We start from the raw sequence: 19937 nt of genomic DNA on the forward strand, positions 1-19937 counted from the left end.
TCCAATAAATATTTAGCGCCCTCTACTGTAGAGCCCTATTAGAATGACTGGGGACACAGAACAGAAAGGACAAAACTGCCCTCGACTTTATGTTCTAGGGGAAGATGGCAGGGGAAAAAGAAATAAGTAAAATATATCAATGTATATTGTAAGTACAATAAAGAAAAATAAAGCTGAAAGGAGAAGGGACTGTTGCAGGAGGGAGCTGTTATTTTAATATAGGGGAGTCTGAGATGGCCTAAAATATCAAAGGACATTGAGGAGGACTGATGGAGTCAGGGAGAGGTACCATGGGCAAAGGCAGGGAGCTTACTGGACAGAGGCCATGGTATGAGGGAGACGCATACTTGTTCCAGAAACAGAACAGAGGCCAAGGTTCTGACTCTCTGACCACAGCAGAGTCAGCAAGTGGAAGCCTGGGAGATGATACCACCTGGCTGAGGAGGACCCAGGAGGGCCTTGCAGGTGAGAAATGGGAAGCTTCTGGAGGTTTCTGAATTGCAGAGGGATCTATTTCAACTTGGGTTCATGTGGAGACAGGGTGGTAGGGGCAAGAACAAAAACAGACCAGTGTAAAAGAAAAATAAAATCTTGTGACCCCAAACTCATTATGCCACAAGGAAGACCGAGCCTGGGACGGAAGCACATCACATAGCACTGCCATCCTCTCCCCACGTGCACAGCCTGTAAGATGTCAGGACCCTATGTCATGCCTTGATGTGTAAACCACATTCCCACAATAAAGGCTCTTTGCCTCTAGGACAGCTTTCCTCCCAGTGGCTTTCAGAGAACTGCCTTTTTAGCCCCAAACCTTTCAGAATATATGGCCCCTATAAAGCCAGCACATGCCAACTCTACCCTCAGAGCTACCTAAATAAATCCTTTATCCTGAGTTCTACTAAATATAAGCTTATCTCCACACAGACCAAGGACAGATGAGATCAGTAGGGCCTTTGCCTACTCTAAGACTACATAATTGATTTCTTCCCCCGTGAATGCTCACCTTATGTAAAATGTAGACATACTGAGCACTATTTAGAGCCCCACATGTGCTCACCGCCATAGCCGACGCAGTTTCCTCTTTGCTGTGGATCCTCTCCTTTAAATACCTGGTTCCCCAATCCCTCTGCGGAGAGTCCAAGACACAGATATTTTGTGTCCTGTGCTTTTCCTGGGCACATCTTCAGACTTTGGCTTAATGAACCTGAATCGAGTGTGACTCTTGGTTTGAGTCACACTTATTGCCACTAGTTTTTGTAACAATCCAGGGGAGAGGTGACACTTCTGGGAACTAGGGAGGTAAACACCTTGTGAGAAGGGGGTCTGTAAACTGAAATAAAACTGTAAGCCCTCCCCCTACCCAGCTGACTGAATGGAGCCCTGCTTTGCCAGTGTTATCCTAGAAGTCCCATAAAGCTGAGTTGCCAGGAGAAGTGTGGTCAGACCTACCTCGTCATGTTCCCTTCCCTTCCTGGAGATGTCCTGTGTAGCTCACTAACAGGCCTAAGACTATGCAAGACAAAGTTAAGCAACACCTGTAGGTCCTTAATTTACTTAACAGATCACGTGAGTCAGGTGACCTATCTCTGATTAACAGACTTCCTTAACTTAAAACATTCCAAGCTTTTAAGCTTGATTCCTTTAACCGATTACAAATCAAAGAATCTTTGACTTCGTGCGATGACGGCTCTAATGGTCATTCCAGAAAGAGTTTCAAAATTGCTTTGAAGGGTTGACTAGGCACTGGTATTGGTGCAGAGCTTCCCAAGGAGATGTCACCTCAAAGGTGACCAAGTGACATTCAGCAATGAGGTATAAAGCACTTTTTTTTTTGAGACGGGAGACTCAAGCTGTCCCCCTGGGTAGAGCACAGTGGCATCACAGCTCACAACAACCTCCAACTCCCGGGCTCAAGCGAGTCTCCTGCCTCAGCCTCCCGAGTAGCTGGGACCACAGGTACCCACCACAACACCCGGCTATATTTTTTGGTTGCAGCCATCATTGTTGTTTGGTGGGCCTGGGCTGGATTCGAACCTGCCACCTTGGGTGTGTACGTGGCTGGCACCTTAGCCACTTGAGCCACAGGCGCCAAGCCATGAAGCATTTTTTCTAGGATGAGTTTATGAACTTAATCATCAGACCCCTGGTATAAAACCAAACTAACCCGACCACAGGGATGCCACTTGCTCAAGGCCCTGTTCGCACATATTCAGCTCAGCGTAAGCCTCCTTTACTTACATTACAAATACGTTGGCTCACTTTTCTCTGAGGCTCTACTCATTTTTATTTTGCCTCATATTATTTCTATTCTTTTTTCTGTGTTCTTCAAATCCATAAGCTCTATTGATCTTTAAGTTTGCTGATTTTCTGGTTGTTATACTTTCTATCTCCACAATTTTCATTTGGTTCCTTCTTATAATTTCTCTTTGATCTTCTCTGATGGGACATTCTCATCAGCCTTCCTTTAATTCTTTAAGCATGATTCCCTTTAGATCTTTGAGCACATTCCTACCAGCTGCAATGACGTGGCTGGACTAGGAGGCACTGGTAGAAGATTAGCATGTAGGAGAGAGGGGGAAGCCAGGGATTTTTCCCCCTTGCTTTGAGTTGGTGTCCTTGGCAGGCTGTCTCCTCTGTAGCTCTCACTATTGCCAACAAGCTCTCTGTGGTTCCAGTTCCCAGGAAGCAGCCCTTTTTCAGACCTTTACCTCTTTTACACTGCCAGGCCCTCGACCTGCCAAAGATGGGATGCTGTCCTTGGACTGGCTCTCTTATCCCGTCCTTTACATCACATTGGAGTGTCACCATCACTGGGAACTTTAGGAAGCTTGATGGCTGAACAGACATCGGGGGAGTTTTTCGGCTATCTCCCTATTTGTGGTACTCCCAGGTTTTACCAGTACTTTTCTCATCTCCCACCTTCAAGTGGAGTCAGTGAGGAGAACCAGGTGACTGCCATTCTCATCTCATTACAACAGATGAGAAGAATGCAGTTCTGAGAGGTTAACTGAAGCTTACGCTACTTGTGAGCAGCAAGTCTGGGCTTTGAGTTCCAGCCAGCCTTCTCAGCCCCAGTCTGTTACACCACTACAAAAAATGTTTTTTACATACATTTACTAATAGAAGATTGTGGTAATAAAGCTTCATTTTTTTTTTTTTTTTTTTTTGAGACAGGAGCCTCAAGCTGTCTCCCTGGGTAGAGTGCTGTGGCATCACAGCTCACAGCAACCTCCAACTCCTGGGCTCAAGTGAGTCTCCTGCCTCCGCCTCCCGAGTAGCTGGGACCACAGGCGCCCGCCACAACACCCGGCTACTTTTTGGTTGCAGCCATCGTTGTTTGGTGGGCCCAGGCTGGATTCGAACCCGCCACCTTGGGTGTACATGGCTGGCGCCTTAGCCACACGAGCCATAGGCACCGAGCCAAAGCTTCATTTCTAAAAATGAACATGGTTTCGAAACAGTTTTATATCCAGGTTCCCAAAATGTATTCTATGGAGCATTAGTCTGCCCAGAGATGTGTGTTCCTCACAGTTAAAGTGATGGAAGTAATGCTGCACAAGTGGAGGGTGCTCCCCTTCACAGTCTGTCTCTGTCAGAGATTTCCGTGATAAATGGGCACAATGAAGGCCCTGAGAAGTGGGGCAATAATAAATTTTGTTTAACTGCCCTCAACTAAGCATATCTCAAATTCCTTTGACCACAGAATCCTTTTAAAAATCATCTACTATACTGAGACATTCAAGATACACATTTTGGGAAATGCTGAGCTCTAGCTCCCCAGAGGCAAGGTTTCAGTGCTAATTGATGCTTTGCCAGGATTCCCGTGCCCAGACCAGCAAGGGAGGGAAGAGAGAAATGACAGGGGGAGGTGGGAAACAAATCTACAGTGATGACGCCCCTATGCTGGCCACTGCTTCGCCACGTATGAAGAGACACAGGTGATCACTCAGCTACACAGGATGTCCCCCGACAAGCACAACAGCAACTGCCGTGGAGCAGTCCTTCGTAAGGATGAAGACCCAGGAACTGACTTGCCGGCTCTATCTCCCCTCTGAGAAAAGTCCATTCCACACGGAAGTAAATTTCCCTAACTAACTGGGTTATCACGCAGCCTCTTCAGGCAGCTGCTTGGGAAGCCAAAGCCCCCACCCCGTGACCAGGTACTTCGTCTGAGTCTGGAAGTAGGAGGAACCAGAACCTCCCCAAGTCTAGCAGGGGCTCCCTGGGGAATTGGCACTGCAGAGGATGCTGTGGTGCCACAGCCTGGCACTCACCCAGGGAAGAAGACAGCCAATGCTGGTACCTGTGGCAGGACCAGTCAGGGTTCTGCATGAGCAAATGGCCCAGGGTCTGAAATAGATAGACACCAACACCCCCAGGAAATGTAGAATAGGATGGAGCTTATTTAAGGGAGTTCAAGGGGACAGAGTGTACTTGGGAGGGAGAAGTAAAGCACAAAAGAGGTGATCTCCCATGATCATTTTTAACCTGTTACCTAAAAAAATATGTAAAATAACCAAGTTTTCCAAGAAACAGAACCTATAAAGGAACAGATTATCTGGATAACCAACATAGACAGCAGCCCCAGGGAGGTCTGAGTCCCCACAGGCAGCCCCACTCCTGCCCAGGCCTACACACTGGGGAAGGGAGGTGTGCGGGGGTGGGTGGGGTGGGGGTGGAGCTGAAAGCAGGCAGGAACTTTAAACTGTGGTTCTTGGGAGGTCAACGAATTGAAAGACACACCAACCAACACTAAAACAGATGCGCTTGGGCCAGTATAAACTCCTGGCTTAGGTCTGCTGCCAGTGACAGGAGCGACTGCCTCCCTTAGGAAAACAGTACATGAAAAGCCTTGGTTGACACCCTGTCTGGGTACTGACCACCTGCCTTCCAGGAAGCATCCTTTGAGACACACTGGGAAGTATCCTAGCCAGTCTCTCAATTGCAAGTCCTCTTCCAAGTGAACGTGACAGCCAGGATGAAATAGAGACACACTATGTTAAAACGCAGAGGGAATGGACCTGAAGATAAGGGATAAAGAGATACACAAGACCATGGTGTTCTTTCAAAATTCGATTTTAAAAATATTATTTAAAAATAACTAATAGAACAAGTCAGTCATTTTGCTTGAAAGTGAAATTCAAGTAAAATAGATGAATTCTTGTTTGAAAGTAAATGTGTTCATTATTCTTTGAGGAATACAATTGTATCAACTGTACACCGATTACTGTAATGAACTGATAATGTGCTAACAAAACAGAGACTAAGTGTTCACCTAAGTATCCATTCTTACAAAATGAAGCAAACTTAACTGACAGGATTGTTTGATCTAAGTTTCAGGAAGAAATTTTTTTTTTTTTTTTTGAGACCGAGCCTCAAGCTGTCCCCCTGGGTAGACTGCTGTGGCATTACAGCTCACAGCAACTTCTAAGTCCTGGGCTCAAGGGAGTCTCCTGCCTCTGCCTCCCAAGGAGCTGGGACCACAGGCACCCGCCACAACGCCTGGCCATTTTTTGGTTGCAGCCATCATTGTTGTTTGGCGGGCCTGGGCTGGATTCGAACCCGCCACCTTAGGTGTATGTGGCTTGTGCCTTAGCCAGTTGAGCCACAGGCGCCGAGCCAGGAAGAAATATTTTAAACAGAAAAAAACACTTTTCATAAGGAAAAAGAGAAAAATATCAAGCAAGACTTGAGACAAGATAAAGGATAATTTCATTATTTTTATTTGTGGCATAAAAAATTAAACACACTTGCATTTAAGTTAAGAAGAAAGAGTAAGAGTAAACATTCAGTGTCTGTAAGGTGCCTGTAGCCTTCACAGTGATGGTGTCAACCACCGGTGAAATACTTTTATTCTCTGCTCTAGGGAGAAGCAGGCCGAGCAGATGGCACAGACACAGGCAGACCAGTTTCCCCAGAAGAGAAGCATGGCTAAGGTTTTACAATCCAATTACCCATTTTTTCATGACTACTATCAACCTGCTCACACATGACATTGCATCATCTTTTTCATCTAAAAAGGAAAAGCTTTTTTCTTCTATATTACATCCACATAATACTTCTGACACCAAACATGTTGAGTTTTGCCTCTAGAGAACGAATTCTCCAACCTTCCGGATACCAACTGGGTATCCTACAAACCAGTCAATTATGACACTATTATACCTGGAGTTGGTGCAGACCCCACAGGCTAAGAGCACAGTCTCATGAGGCTGCACCACACTTTAAACACCCATCACAGCTAGTGGATCCACAGGTTACCCATACTTCTTTCCAATGTGGCTACAAATGGGGGTTCCTACAACTGCCTTTCTCAGGCTTGTTAATTTGCTATGACCACACAGATGGGATAGGGGCTGGAGACAGAAATACCACTGATGGAATCTAGACCCTAGTGATCTTTAACTCCAAAGGGCCTGTGTATCCTTCACCATATCTCTTTGACCTTTTTCTTCTAGTATCACATCTGTACTCACCTATTGGGGTGTGTAGCATTGTCTAGTAAACACAAAAACTAGACAAGCATTTTTAAGTTCAATTATATGCCTAGTACAGAGGCTTATAAAGCAGGTGGCCAAATATTTACTGAAAAAGAAGTGAATCTTGAAAATATATAAGCTTTATTTAAGAAAGAAACAAAAGCAGAAAACGAAAAAACTAAAGAAATTATATATAAGAAAATTTTAGGATGGCCTCTATACCCTACTGTTGGTCTATTCAAAAGCTCCTCAAGTTATAACATAACGGGTAAGTCCTCCCCCTCGGACCTCTGATAGCCTTCGGCAGTGTCGTAAAATACTCAGTAACATATGAAACTTCTTGTCAACTTTCAAAGTCGTGAACTCCTTTATGTCAGCTTCCACTATAAAATAATGACCTGAAAAGAAAGATACTGGTGCTAACTTTCATAAGGCCAACTTTTGAGTCTTTAATGCATTAAATTGTGAATATGAGTGGCATTAATCATTTTTACTATCATTATCTAACAAAAGCAAGAACTGGTATTCTTCCTAAAATAACAATTATTCTACCATTTGCAGTTCCATGATATTGCAGCATTAAAGAATTGGTATCTCTTGAACAATTCACTTTTCAAGAGGCAATTGAGTGTAGTGGTTAATACAATGAAACTCATAGCAGTTTTACCACCTAACTAGATGACTGTGGGCAAGTAAATTAAGCTCTCTTGGCCTAGTCTGCAAAACGAGGATAATAATAGTACCTATGCGTTAAGGATGTTGTGAGAACTAAAGCTCTTAGCGCACATAGTAAGTGCTATATAAGCCTGACTAACAGTAATCACTATTTTCATTCTTAAAATAGTGGCTGTGGTTCCATAACAGACTCTAAAGCAATGTTCCTCAGCCTCAGCACAGATAATGGGGGTCAAATAATTCATTTGGTGGGTGCTGCCCTGTGCAACGTAGGCTGTTTTAGCAGCATCCCTGGCCTCTACCCACTAGAGTCAGGATCTTCCCATACTCTGGTTATAATAAGCAAAAATGTCTCCAGACATGGCAAAATGTCCCCTGGTGGGAAAATTGCCACTGGTTGGGAATTAACACTCTAGACTTAGAATTTTTCTAGCATTAGCTGTGTTTCTCATGATTTAGTTAAACTCCAAACAGTTCACATAGACATATATAAACGCTGTCATTTTACCTTTGGTATCTTTTGTTTCTTCATCAATAAATCTGTGATAGAGATTTCTGGCCACAGAATTCATAGACTTTTTTGGCTGATGTAGGATCTTATATTTACTAATTACTGCCTTGTTGATTTCTTTAATAACATAATTAATTTGACAATAGGTTAAGCGGGATTTCATGTATCTGTAAAAAAAGAGATGATTAATTATTTTTTCAAAAAATACCACATAAAATTACTTTCTTTGAAAAATAGAAGTACAACTTTATATAGTAGGAAAATGATAGTAACCTTTCTTAAAAAAAAAAAAAATCTTTATGTTAACTTGCAAATAACCAGACACATCTCAACTGCTGATAAATTAAAGAGAGAGGACAACAACATATCAGTGTTTATCTTCTCTAATTATGTTTGGATACATTAATCTTCATTCTCTACCTATGGAGAATTAACATTACAATTTAAAATAAGCTCTCAAATTTTGATTCAAATGGACTAATTATAAGATATAAGTTTAGAGAAGATCAATATTCAAACGTAGCATATTACAATTAATATAATATGATCAAGCTTTATCATTTAAACAATCATGTACGTTGATTATTTAAGAGTTGAACATTAAAATTTCTCTTCAATACTTACACAGGAACACCATCAAACTCATCACAAGTTATAAATGCCATTTCTTTAATACTTCTCTGTTCTTTGGGGGGCTTCTTTACGGGTGCAGGTTCCTCAACTTTGACTGGCTCTTCAGGATCAAGATCTGATCCCTTAACACTATGAAATAGAGATATACAACAGGTAATTGTCAGAATTACGCATCATATGGGATGTTTTCCCAGCTGAAACCTGTGACAATAATTTTATGTCCAACATTTTTTTCCAAATCTACCCCTGTGTTCACAAAAATCTAAATAAAGGGAATTTAGAAAAATTAAGTCCCCAGGCAGCACCTGTGGTTCAGTGGGTAGGGCACCAGCCCCATTTACTGAGGGTGGCAGGTACAAACCCAGCCCTGGCCAAACTGCAACAAAAAATAGCCAGGTGTTGTGGTGGGTGCCTATAGTCCCAGCTACTCGGGAGGCTGAGGCAAGAGAATCACCTAAGCCCGAGAGTTGGAGGTTGCTGTGAGCTGTGATGCCACAGGACTCTACTGAAGGCAATAAAGTGAGTCTGTCTCTAAAAAAAATAAAGAAGGCTCGGCGCCTATAGCTCAACCGGCTAAGGCACCAGCCACATACACCTAAGGTGGTGGGTTCGAATCCCCAGCCCGGACCCACCAAACAACAATGATGGCTGCAACCAAAAAATAGCCAGGTGTTGTGGTGGGCGCCTGTAGTCCCAGCTACTTGGGAGGCTGAGGCAGGAGACTCGCTTGAGCCCAAGGAGTTGGAGGTTGCTGTGAGCTGTGATGCCAGAGCACTCTACCCAGGGGGACAGCTTGAGGCTCTGTCTCAAAAAAAAATAAAAAATAAAAAATAAAGAAAAATGAAGTCCCCAGATTTTCCGTAATATAGCTATTTACTTACACACCCAAAATATGGTATGTGTTGTACATATGCTAAACATATTCAGCAGTTGAATCACTGGATCCTCAAAGTCAAAATGTGTCAAGTTGATCCCAACATTTAAACAGCTTCTCCTCTTGACTTCCCTAGTTCTGAACCTGGAAACATCCATTATCTTAGACTTCTATTTATTCTAATTTATCCTTATGGTTGCTAATGTCAGTCTCTGTCTATTACAGACTCATTTTAGTAGCCAGCAGTAAGCATGGGTGACCCTTACATTCAATCTGCACAATTTTTAGAGTGAAAGAAGCCTACTAATATAACTCCTGCCCCACTAGCAAAAGGAGTCTACAAAAGGACCAAGGCTCCAGGGTTGCTTAACTGCTAGACAAGGAACAGATCCCTGCTGCCAGCAGCAAGTCAAGCTGTAGTAGCCTGACTGCCCCAAGAAAGAAGACACTGGATATGGGAAATCATAGATCCGACAAAGGAGCAAGAAAAGGCCATACCCAGAAAGAAGAGAAGTGAGATTTCAAGAGGGCAGCTGAGCACCAGACACAGACGGCAACCGACAAGGTGGTATGACTCAGGACATAGCCATGCTGTCGGCTGTCAAGATCAATATGCCATTTATGACAGCAAACACATGGAATCAATCATGTGTCCATCAATGGAGGACTGAATAAAGAAAAGTGTGATACATACAATGGAATACTATTTAGCCAAAAATAGAATGAAATCATGTATTTTACAGCAACACAGATGGAAATGAAGGCCATTAACTTGAGTGCAACAACTCTGACACAGAAAGACACAAGCGTCTCACAGCTGACGTGTAAGCAGGAGCTGAATAATGTGTACACATGGAAGCAGAGTGTGGAACCATGAGGTGGAAAAGGTGGGGGATGGGAGGTTGCCTGATGGGTACAAGGCTCCAGTGATGGCTGCTATGAAGGCCCTGACTTCACCACAATATGATAAATCAATGCAGCAAATTTGTACTTGTACCCCATGAATACATACATTGTTTTTTAATAAAGAAAAACAAGATAAAGATGCCCAGTACTATTGTGCCATCATCCTTACATGAATCCTAACATGAGACTCCATAGTGAGACTGGCTGAATCTCACCTGTACTTGCTTCTCTTGACCCTGTGCTAAGGAAGCCCCTCATTTCTCCATCACGCCCCACTGCATATATCAACTAAAATGTCCACCTACAGACAGGTTCTGCTTTGACCTATCCCTGAGGTTAAAGCTGGGCCACAGTGAGTTTAGAAGAAAATTACTCCTATTCCTCCGGCTGTCTTCCTGCTGACGTGGATCCAGTGATAGGTGATGGCTTAGAGAGAGTACCTGAGTGACAAGAGAATGAGAGCACTGGTTGGACTGGACGGGTGCTAAGAGAGCCAGGTCTTAGAAATGCAGAGTTCAAGAAGAAAATAACTCGCTCATGAGATTCCCAGCAGGTCATTCCATCACCAGAACTAGATGTCAAATCAAGGCTGCAGCTGGCCATGGGAGCATTAACACTGGGGTTAGGTAAGCATGAATAAAATAGCTTTAGGAGATATCCGAAATTTAGAGGGCAGAGGAAAAGGAGGGATGACACATCTCTAACTCGGGAAAGCACTGTGGCAGTGAAGAAAACAGAATTTCAAAAACAAAAAGGTGGTAAACAAGATGAAATCTGAAAAGTAGAATCAGGGCTGAAAAGGGATTTTTCTTTACCTCTCTGTGACTTCAAGCAATCAAATTCATAAATATGGTAGCAATGACAGCCAAAAGCCAAGTGTTAGGGCCTCTAGGAAAAACCAAAGCACAGAATGACAGAGAGAACATGGAAGTTTATTGTTCCTTTGGCTATTTTTAAGATGGTAAGGAAGTTCATTAAGCTTATTTTCACCCGAATGCAATGGTTCTCTAGGGACAGGGGAGAAGGGATACTACTGGTATCTACTGGGCAGAGATCAAGAATACCAATAAATGTCCTATTCTCTCAACAAAGAATTATCCAGCCTAAAATGTCAATGAAGCTAAGGTTGACAAACCACTCTGAGGGAAAGAAATGAGTAGAAAAAGTGAAGCTTTCCATGTTTCCACACTCTGCTTCCATGTGTACACATTATTCAGCTCCTGCTTACACGTGAGCTATGAGACGCTTGTGTCTTTCTGTGTCAGAGTTGTTGCACTCAAGTTAATGGCCTTCAGTTCCATCTTTAGGAAAGAGGGATAACATTTTCCTCAAAGATAGGAGAGTAGGAAAACTGGGGAAGGTAAGGGGAAATATTGTTTCTACTGTAAGCAACAAGAAGTTGGCTAATCACTTAATCACTGACAAAATTATAAATATATAAAAGAACAAAAAGCTTTGAAGTATTTGTTTTCATGGGTTTATAAATCCAGATAGCAAGAATAATTATAAATACACTTACGAGTTCTGAGGTGCTATTACTTGAGGCAAATGGGAGGGAATGTTTCCCATGAGATGTTCCACATCTTTGTAATCTTCTTCAAGAGCCTTACAGAGTTCCTAAAATTGAAAAAACGCTCACAAATAAGCTTCTGTCTTCCTTGTGCTTTAAGACAGTCTAGAAGCAGGAAAGACTGACCCATAAGCACAGTGACTGTGAGTGTTGAGAATGAAGAATGAAGTGAAAAAGCACTGAATGCAACAATGTAAAAATAAAGGTCTTTGGTTTCTAGAACTACTTTTGGATGCTAGATCTTTCCGGAAAACAAACACTAATCACATTACAATTACAAAACAGGGTAGAAGTTATATTTTTCCCAAATACTTTATTTTTTTTTCCTCAATTAAAGTTTAATAGAAACTACAAAGGATCCATGGGCTGATGCCCTCTACCAATAGATACACCATACAGATCAGATGGCCTGTCCCACAACACAACTCAGGCCATTCCCACCAAGGGAAGAAAATCTGGCATCTCCAACCCCCATAAGAAAGGCCAGTCTTATAACATACTACTTCTTGTCTGAATACTTTAAACTTAGGAGGCAATTAAGAAATATATGAACAATTTATTTTTCATTCTGGTAAACTGCTTTTGTTGACTTAGCAAATGTTCCCCATTGTCACCTGTATGACATCATCAAAGGCATAATGTACACCCAGATAGCAAGCATGAGATGCTCAGAATGACTTTTACTATTGACATACATACTGTTACATTCCGGCTTAATGAATTTCTATTTAATCATTATTAGTTGGGGGGTTTTTTGTGGGGGGATGGGGTCTTTAACTTCCATTAGAACTTGAGGCTATGAACTCATACAAAATTTAGTAAGGAAAATTTTCTTCACCTTTGGATTCCCGTCATCTGGCTCCCAAACATAATGTGAATAGAAATTCAAAATAGCCTTCAGTTCTGACATAAATATTCTCCAGGTCCACACTTAACTCTGAACATTCTTGAGCAGGTTAGAATTGAAATACCAATATTGATTTCTGTTTTGAATTTATATGACTTTTTTTTTTAAAGATGAGTGATATTCATGGATACTAGTTTCATTATGACTAACAGTAGGACAAGTATAATCATGCTCTTTCCAACAGCTGAAAATCTTTGCAGAAATTAAGGATTATAAGGCTGAATCGGACCATATAGACCCCTGTTCAATCCCACTGAACATTTCAATGGCTCTAACAACATGAGGTGATTATAGGTTAAGTTTTTTCCCATCATGAAATACTTTTACTACCTGAAGTCAATTAGAAGTCTTATTTGACTCGGCGCCTGTGGCTCAAGCAGCTAAGGTGCCAGCCACATACACCTAAGGTGGGGTTCGAATCCAGCCTGGGCCCGCCAAACAACAATGACGGCTGCAACCAAAAAAACAACCAAAAAATAGCCAGGCGTTGTGGCGGGCGCCTGTGGTCCCAGCTACTTGGGAGGCTAAGGCAGGAGACTCACTTGAGCCCACGAGTTGGAGGTTGCTGTGAGCTGTGATGCCACAGCACTCTACCCAGGGGGACAGCTTGAGGCTCTGTCTCAAAAAAAAAAAAAAAAAAAAAAAATATATATATATATAACAGAAGTCTTATTTAGAATAAAATATACATGTTAATGAGGCTCATGTTATTCTTTACTAGTGAATTCTCCTATTACATTTTATAAAAATATAGAAATGTAGAAATACAAAGGAGTTAAGAAATTGTTCTATAGGATCCATTATTTTTCAAATGCAAATTCTAAGACTCCAAGAGGTAAAGGGCTTTCTGAGTTCTTTCTTAGGGTAGCTGAGAGTGCCAAGGACAGAGAATCCCAAGCAGAGAGTGCCAAGATGAGAATCCATATCTCCTCACCCAAGACAGATATTCCTTACATAACTCTCTACCAGGACATCATTTATTTAAATCAACTGTATCAACAATTATTCAGAAGACATTCCCCTTCAGTAAAGTTCAATTCCATTGGCTATTAGCATAAAGAAAGAAATAGCTGTGGTACTCTGAACACCTTTATATTGGTGAAAAAAAAAACCCCACAAAAATGGCACAGTGTACTATCAACAATTTATAAAGCTAGGAACCTTATAAAAAAGAATCCTCAAGAATTACCTGTTGATTAGGGGTTTGTATTTATTGCCTTTTTACTGTGTCTTTATTAGAAAAACATTACCTTGAGCGAACTGTTGGTCTGTTCTTGATACTGAATTTCCGATTCCAATTTATTTAGAAGTTCATTTACTACAATGATCTCATCTCCTAGTTTATTTAATATAGTCTTCAAGGCAGGTTGTTGGCCTGTTATAGACAAAGATAAAATAAAGAACAAAGTGTATAGAAAAGCAATAATGTACATGGGTAATTACAAGTACCCATGTAATATAGTTTGGAAATTTGTTCCCTCCAAATCTGACATTGAAATTTGCTCTCCAATGTTGGGATGTAGGGTTGAGGAGGAAGTGTTTTGGGTCATGGGGCAGATACCTCATGGTTTGGTGCCCTCCACACATGAGTGGGTTCTCACACTATTAGTTCATGTGAAAAGCTGGTTGTTTAATAGAACTTGGGCATCCTGCCTCCCTCCCTCTCTTGCCATGTGACAGTCCTGTTTTCCTTTTGCCTTCCACCTTCATTAGAACCTTTCTGAAGCCTTCTTGAGCAGCAGATGCTGGCGCCATGCTTCTTATACAGCATGCCGAACTGTGAGCCAAATAAACCTATTTTCTTTATAAATTACCCAGACTCAGGTATTCCTTTATAGCAATGCAAAATGGACTAAGACAGCGTGTAAACTCTTGGTACAGACAGCTGTACCTTAGAAACACTTTGAGGTTAGGAAAAGAACAATTGCTTTAGACTCTAGGACTTAAACTCTATGGATGATCATAAGACCTCATTTGCAAGTAGTATGGAGGAGGGAGAAAAGTACTCCCTGAGTCTTTTGTTTCTGGTATATTCCCCACCACAATAAAACACCTAGAAATGCTAGATAAAATAATCATCCCTCTACACGTACAACTGAGCTTTCATAAGAAGGTAAATCTTCAAGGCTTTCAACGTGAAAAGAGAACCACAGAACGCCCTGACCTGGGGGTGTGTAAGAATGCTGGAGAAGAGGCTGTCAATCTCAGCAACCAAATATGTTTGATTTTGATGGAGGTAAGATCCAAGGGTTTGGGGTTTCCAAACACAGGGTATTGGAAATAAGACTCTCAAATGAGGCCAGGACTCATAAAATATTCTAATCACTGGTGGAAGAAATAAGCCTGTTTTGGACTGGCCCTCAGGTATGTGTGTGTGGAAAGGGTGGTGATGAGGGTGAGGGGAGTTTTCTTTGGGAATTTGTAACATAGGTTTGGGATTCATATTTACACTATCCCCATGACTCAAAACCCCTAAGCAGAGAAAGCAACATAAGAAGTCACAGGCTGGAGATAACCGTGAGGTACCTGACAAAAACAAACAGGAGACACTTGTAAAGTTGTGTATTCTCATACTCCCAAACCTACCTCCTAGCACCTATCCAGCTAGCTTTACGGATTTGAAGAAGATGGGAAAACCAGAGTCCCTTCCTTTCCAGGAATAAAAGTAGTTAAAACAAAAACTTTTTAAGGGCAGAACAAAAGCACAAAAGAAAAATTATCCTCATAATTAAATCCTAGCATATCTATGGTAGGATGTCTATGATGTCTATGTCCAGCAATCAAATGACAAGATACACATAAGTAAATAAAAGCAGTCTTGGGCCATATCTGTAGATTACGGAGGCAGTGGAGTGAAATAGCTAGAAGCTACAGGTCTGAAGTCAGAGACACTAGTATCCACCTCATAAGGTTACTGTGAAAAGTTAAAGTACATAGAAGATGGGCTCAACAAGGTCAGATGCGGTGGCTCACGCCTGCAATCCTGGCACTCTGGGAGGCCAAGGCGGGTGGACTGCCTGAGCTCACGGGATCCAGACCAGCCAGAGCAGGAGTGAGATCCCATCTCTAAAAAACAGCCAGGCATTATGGCAGACACCTGTACTCCCAGCTACTTGGGAAGCTGAGGCAAGAGAATCGCTTCAGCCCAAAGTTTGAGATTGCTGTGAGCTAAGATGCCACAGCAGCAGTCAACTGAGGGTGACAAAGTGAGACTCTGCCTCAAAAAAAAAAAAAAAAAAAAAAAAGATGAGCTTAACACTGGATCTGGGACCTTGTAAGAGACCCAGTAAATAGCTAACTACTATTTATCATCATAATGAGCAGCCGTGTATTATTCTATCCAACAGAGCAATACTAATTGCACTTGACATTCAACTTATAGTTAAAACAAATAAGTAAATGAGAGTACTGATAATTTCAGAGTGTTAGATAACTAGTTGAATATATCACCTCTTCTATGTATGCTAATACTTGAACTTTTAGTCACCTAAATTTTAGGGCTTTGTTTACCAATTTGTAGTAATCAATTGAACAAATTCACTACTTTCAATAGTAGTAATCTAGTAACTTACAGAAGCCAAAGTCATAAACAAACTACCAAGCTTTATTAAGTAGATTACTGAACCATAAAGACAAATTATTTATTTATTTTTGAGACAGAGCCTCAAGCTGTCACCCTGGGTAGAATGCTGTGGCATCATAGCTCATAGCAACCTCCAACTCCTGGGCTTAAGCAATTATCTTGCCTCAGTCTCCCAAGTAGTTGAGACTACAGGCACCTGCCACAATGCCCGGCTATTTTTTGGTTGTAGTTGTCATTATTGTTTGGCAGACCTGGGCTAGATTTGAACCCACCAGCTCTGGTATATGTGGCAGGCGCCTTAGCTGCTTGAGCTACAGGTGCCGAACCAAACAAATTATTAACCCCACATGCAAAATGATGGTTGTCTAGTGTGTAGGAATTTAACAGGCTTGACTGTTTCAGCCAGGCCTCAAGCTTTGGGGGGAATCATTTGAATTCAAGGTTTGATAATTTTATTGACCTTCAAATTATATCTTTATGCAAGAGTAATCATGTTCTCAGAAAGAGAATCCAAACAAGAGCAATAATTAAAAATCTAATTGCTTTATAAATTGTTTCAATAAAAGTGGCAAAAAAGCAGAGAATCCTAGAATTGGAATCAGAACACAGCAACTGTCAGCCCAACTGAGTACGCATGAGCTGGGGGATGTGGGCAAGTTATCTGACGTCTCAGTCTCAGTTTCCTCATGTGTGAATAAGAGGACTCGCTGAGATGAATGCACAGTCCCTCCAGCTTTAAATGTCTACAGAGCATGTGAACCATAAACCCTAATATGGGTGAGGCTCCTAAATTAGAAATTCTCAGTAAAGGACTGGGAACATCAAAGTCCCTAGGAAGGCATGTGTAACTTGAAAGGGCATATCCAACATTGTAATTTCACATTTGAAAAATATTTTAAACACTCAATCCACAAAATACAAACTACAATAAAAGTTCAAGACAATCTTCCTAGCAGATGGTATTCTGCCTACTGATCAGTCTTTAACTCTCCCCAGTAAGGCTAGGAGCATAATTTTTTAAACAATGTCTAGACTTGACAGAGATCATCTGTTTTCTTTGAACTTTCATTGCACCATTATCTTTCAGCATTTCAAAATATTTTTGACGGTAGTTATAATCTCCAAGTTTGTGGATGCTTAAATAATTAATTTCCTTTTTGATTAGTTGTTTCCTAGTGATATGCTTCCTCTAAAACGGGGTGCAAAGTGAGTTATACACTACTTCTACCTCCGTGGATTTTTTCCACTTCAGTTTTTCTTCCTTGTCTTTAAATACAATCATGCACTACATAGTGATGTTTTGGTCAACCATAGACCACATGTACAAAAGTAGGCCTCTAAGATTAAAACTGGGCTGAAAAATTCCTATCACATAGTGAATTTTGTAGCGCATTGCCTTACTCATGTGTTTGTGGTGATGCTGGTGTAAACCTACTTACTGCACTTCTAGTTATATAAAACCATAACCCATAATTACATATAGTACATAATACCTGATGATGAAAATAAATGACTATGTTACTGGTTTAAGTATTTACTATGCTATAATTTTATTGTAATTTTAGAGGGGACTTTTACTTATAAAAAAGTTAACTTCTTAAAAAAAAAAAAGTAAAATAGCCTCAGCCAGGTCCTTCAGGAGGTATCCCAGGAGAAGGTATTGTTATCATAGGAGATAACAGCTCCACCTATGTTACTGCCCTGAAGACCAGTGGGACAAAATACAGATGTGGGAGACAGCAATACTGATGATCCTGACCCTGTGTGGGCGTAGGCTAAAAGCTTTTATGTCTTAGTATTTAACAAACAAATTTAAAAAGTAAAAAAAAAAAAGTTCTAATAGAATCAAGTTTATAGAATAAAAGGAATTTATGTACAGCGGTACAATGTGTACATATTTTAAGGTAAGTATTCTTACAAAGAGTTAAAAGTTAAACAAAATTTAAAAGCTTATAAAAAAGTTATGGTACCCTAGGCAAATTTATTACTGAAAAAGGAAAGAAAATAAATTTAGTGTAGCCTAAGTCTACAGTAGTGTACAGTAATACTATTTCACATTTACTTACCACTCACACCAACTCACCCAGAACAACTTCCCACTCCATTCATGGAAGTGCCCTATACAGGTATATAATTGTTATATCGAATTATTTTACTGTACATTTTCTATGTTTAGATATGTTCATATACATATTGTTTTATAAATGCCTACAGTATTCAGAATAGTAACATGTCTTACAAGTTTGTAGCCTAGGGAACCTGTGGCCTCATGTGGTACTTCAGATCCCCAAGTGTGGGCCCTCAAACAAATCTGTGAAGTCTGGATTCAGTCAAAAGGCAGCGGTCAAGGATCCAGAAGGCCACATGTGGCCCCAAAGACGTTATCTAAGTACACTCTATTGATGTTCGCACAACAACAAAATTGCCTAACGATGCACTTCTCTCTGCTTGCTAATCAACACTTGACTGTATCTCCATTCAACTCTATAACCATAAATGTCACATAACCTTCAAATCTTATTATTGACTTATGTGTCTCACAAAAATATAAGTTAATAAATCTAATGAATATCCAGTTCATCATTCAATGTATCTTATATTTGTAGTAATCCTCTGTAACATTCAAAACACTGACATGTTTTAAAAATCACTATTCAAAACCTAAAATTACCTTTCTTTTTTTTTTTTTTTTTTGAGACAGTCTCACTTTGTCGCCCTTGGTAGAACGCCATGGCATCACCACCCACAGCAGCCTCAAATCCTTGGGCCTAAGTATTCACTTGCCTCAGCCTCCCAAGTAGCTGGGACTACAGGTGCTAGCCACAATTCTCAGCTATTTTTGTTTGTTTGTTTGCAGTTGTCATTGTTGTTTAGCAGGCCCGGGCTGGGTTTGAACCGGTGCATGTGGCCAGCGCCCTAACCACTGACATACAGGTGCTGAGCCTAGTACCTTTCTAAGATACTTTCACTTAACCAGGCATAAGGTATCCTTCAAAATGGAACAATAATCAAAATGCATTTTGTGTACACAAAGTCAATGGAATCTGTTTTACTTACCACAGCTTCTTAATGACAGGGTTTTTTTAATATTGCCAATCTTTTCATTAACATGAGAGCATAACTGTTCCAGATCTGAGGAGGCCATCCTTGTAAGCCTCTGAGGAAGAAAATATAAACACATTTGTTTTGGGGGGGGGGGGGTTGTCTTTTACTAAAAAAGCCAGACACACTTCCGTTCACTTTCAAAATCCAAGAATATGTTAGATAACAGAATAGTAAAGAATAGTAAATATTGAGTATATCCCATCTCCTTGAAGGGAATGTACAAAAACTCAAGAGCAATTTCTTTCAATTCTACAAAGTTCAGTTCCCAACCAAAGTATAGTACTGACTCATCTCGGAGCTTTCGGCAGTCGATGGATCCCGAATTTGTTCTGTAAAATTTGGATTCAGTTCCCCACCCCGACATAGAGGGTTATTAAGGATTCGGGAGGACAAACGCACTCTTTATATACAAAGACAACATTGGTGTTTTCTTTAAAACGCAAAGCACGCACGCATTTTAAAGAAACACGCCATAGTCTCAAAGGACAGGACCAGGTAACCAATCACTTTCCCTGTGCTGGCTGGGGTGGGTAAGAAGGCAGAGAAAGGGGAAAAGAACTCGGTCGCCATTCCCCGAGGGAGAAGGAGAAGGGGCGGTCGAAAGCATCCGCTCCAGCTAAGCTGGGACGCGGAGAGTCAAGTCCGGTTCCCCGGCGCGCCCCGCGGGTCCCAGCCCCCCACGCAAGGCCTCAGG

The 19937-nt window shown here is 41.2% G+C and overlaps 1 protein-coding gene across 1 annotated transcript; it reads right to left on the reverse strand.

The window, feature by feature from the left end:
- Positions 1-6649: 6649 nt before the first annotated feature.
- On the reverse strand, positions 6650-19289 carry SKA1 (spindle and kinetochore associated complex subunit 1). Its single transcript, XM_012802040.2, has 6 exons — positions 19196-19289; positions 13806-13930; positions 11598-11695; positions 8290-8427; positions 7663-7832; positions 6650-6877 (listed from the first exon to the last, which is right to left on the reverse strand). The coding sequence occupies exons 1-6, from the start codon at positions 19281-19283 to the stop codon at positions 6729-6731; spliced, it is 768 nt and encodes a 255-aa protein (XP_012657494.1). The 5' UTR covers positions 19284-19289; the 3' UTR covers positions 6650-6728.
- Positions 19290-19937: the final 648 nt, after the last annotated feature.

The sequence above is a fragment of the Otolemur garnettii genome, unplaced genomic scaffold (genome assembly GCF_000181295.1).
Source record: "Otolemur garnettii isolate 467f Iridium unplaced genomic scaffold, OtoGar3 scaffold00012, whole genome shotgun sequence".
NCBI classification, from domain to species: Eukaryota; Metazoa; Chordata; class Mammalia; order Primates; family Galagidae; genus Otolemur; species Otolemur garnettii.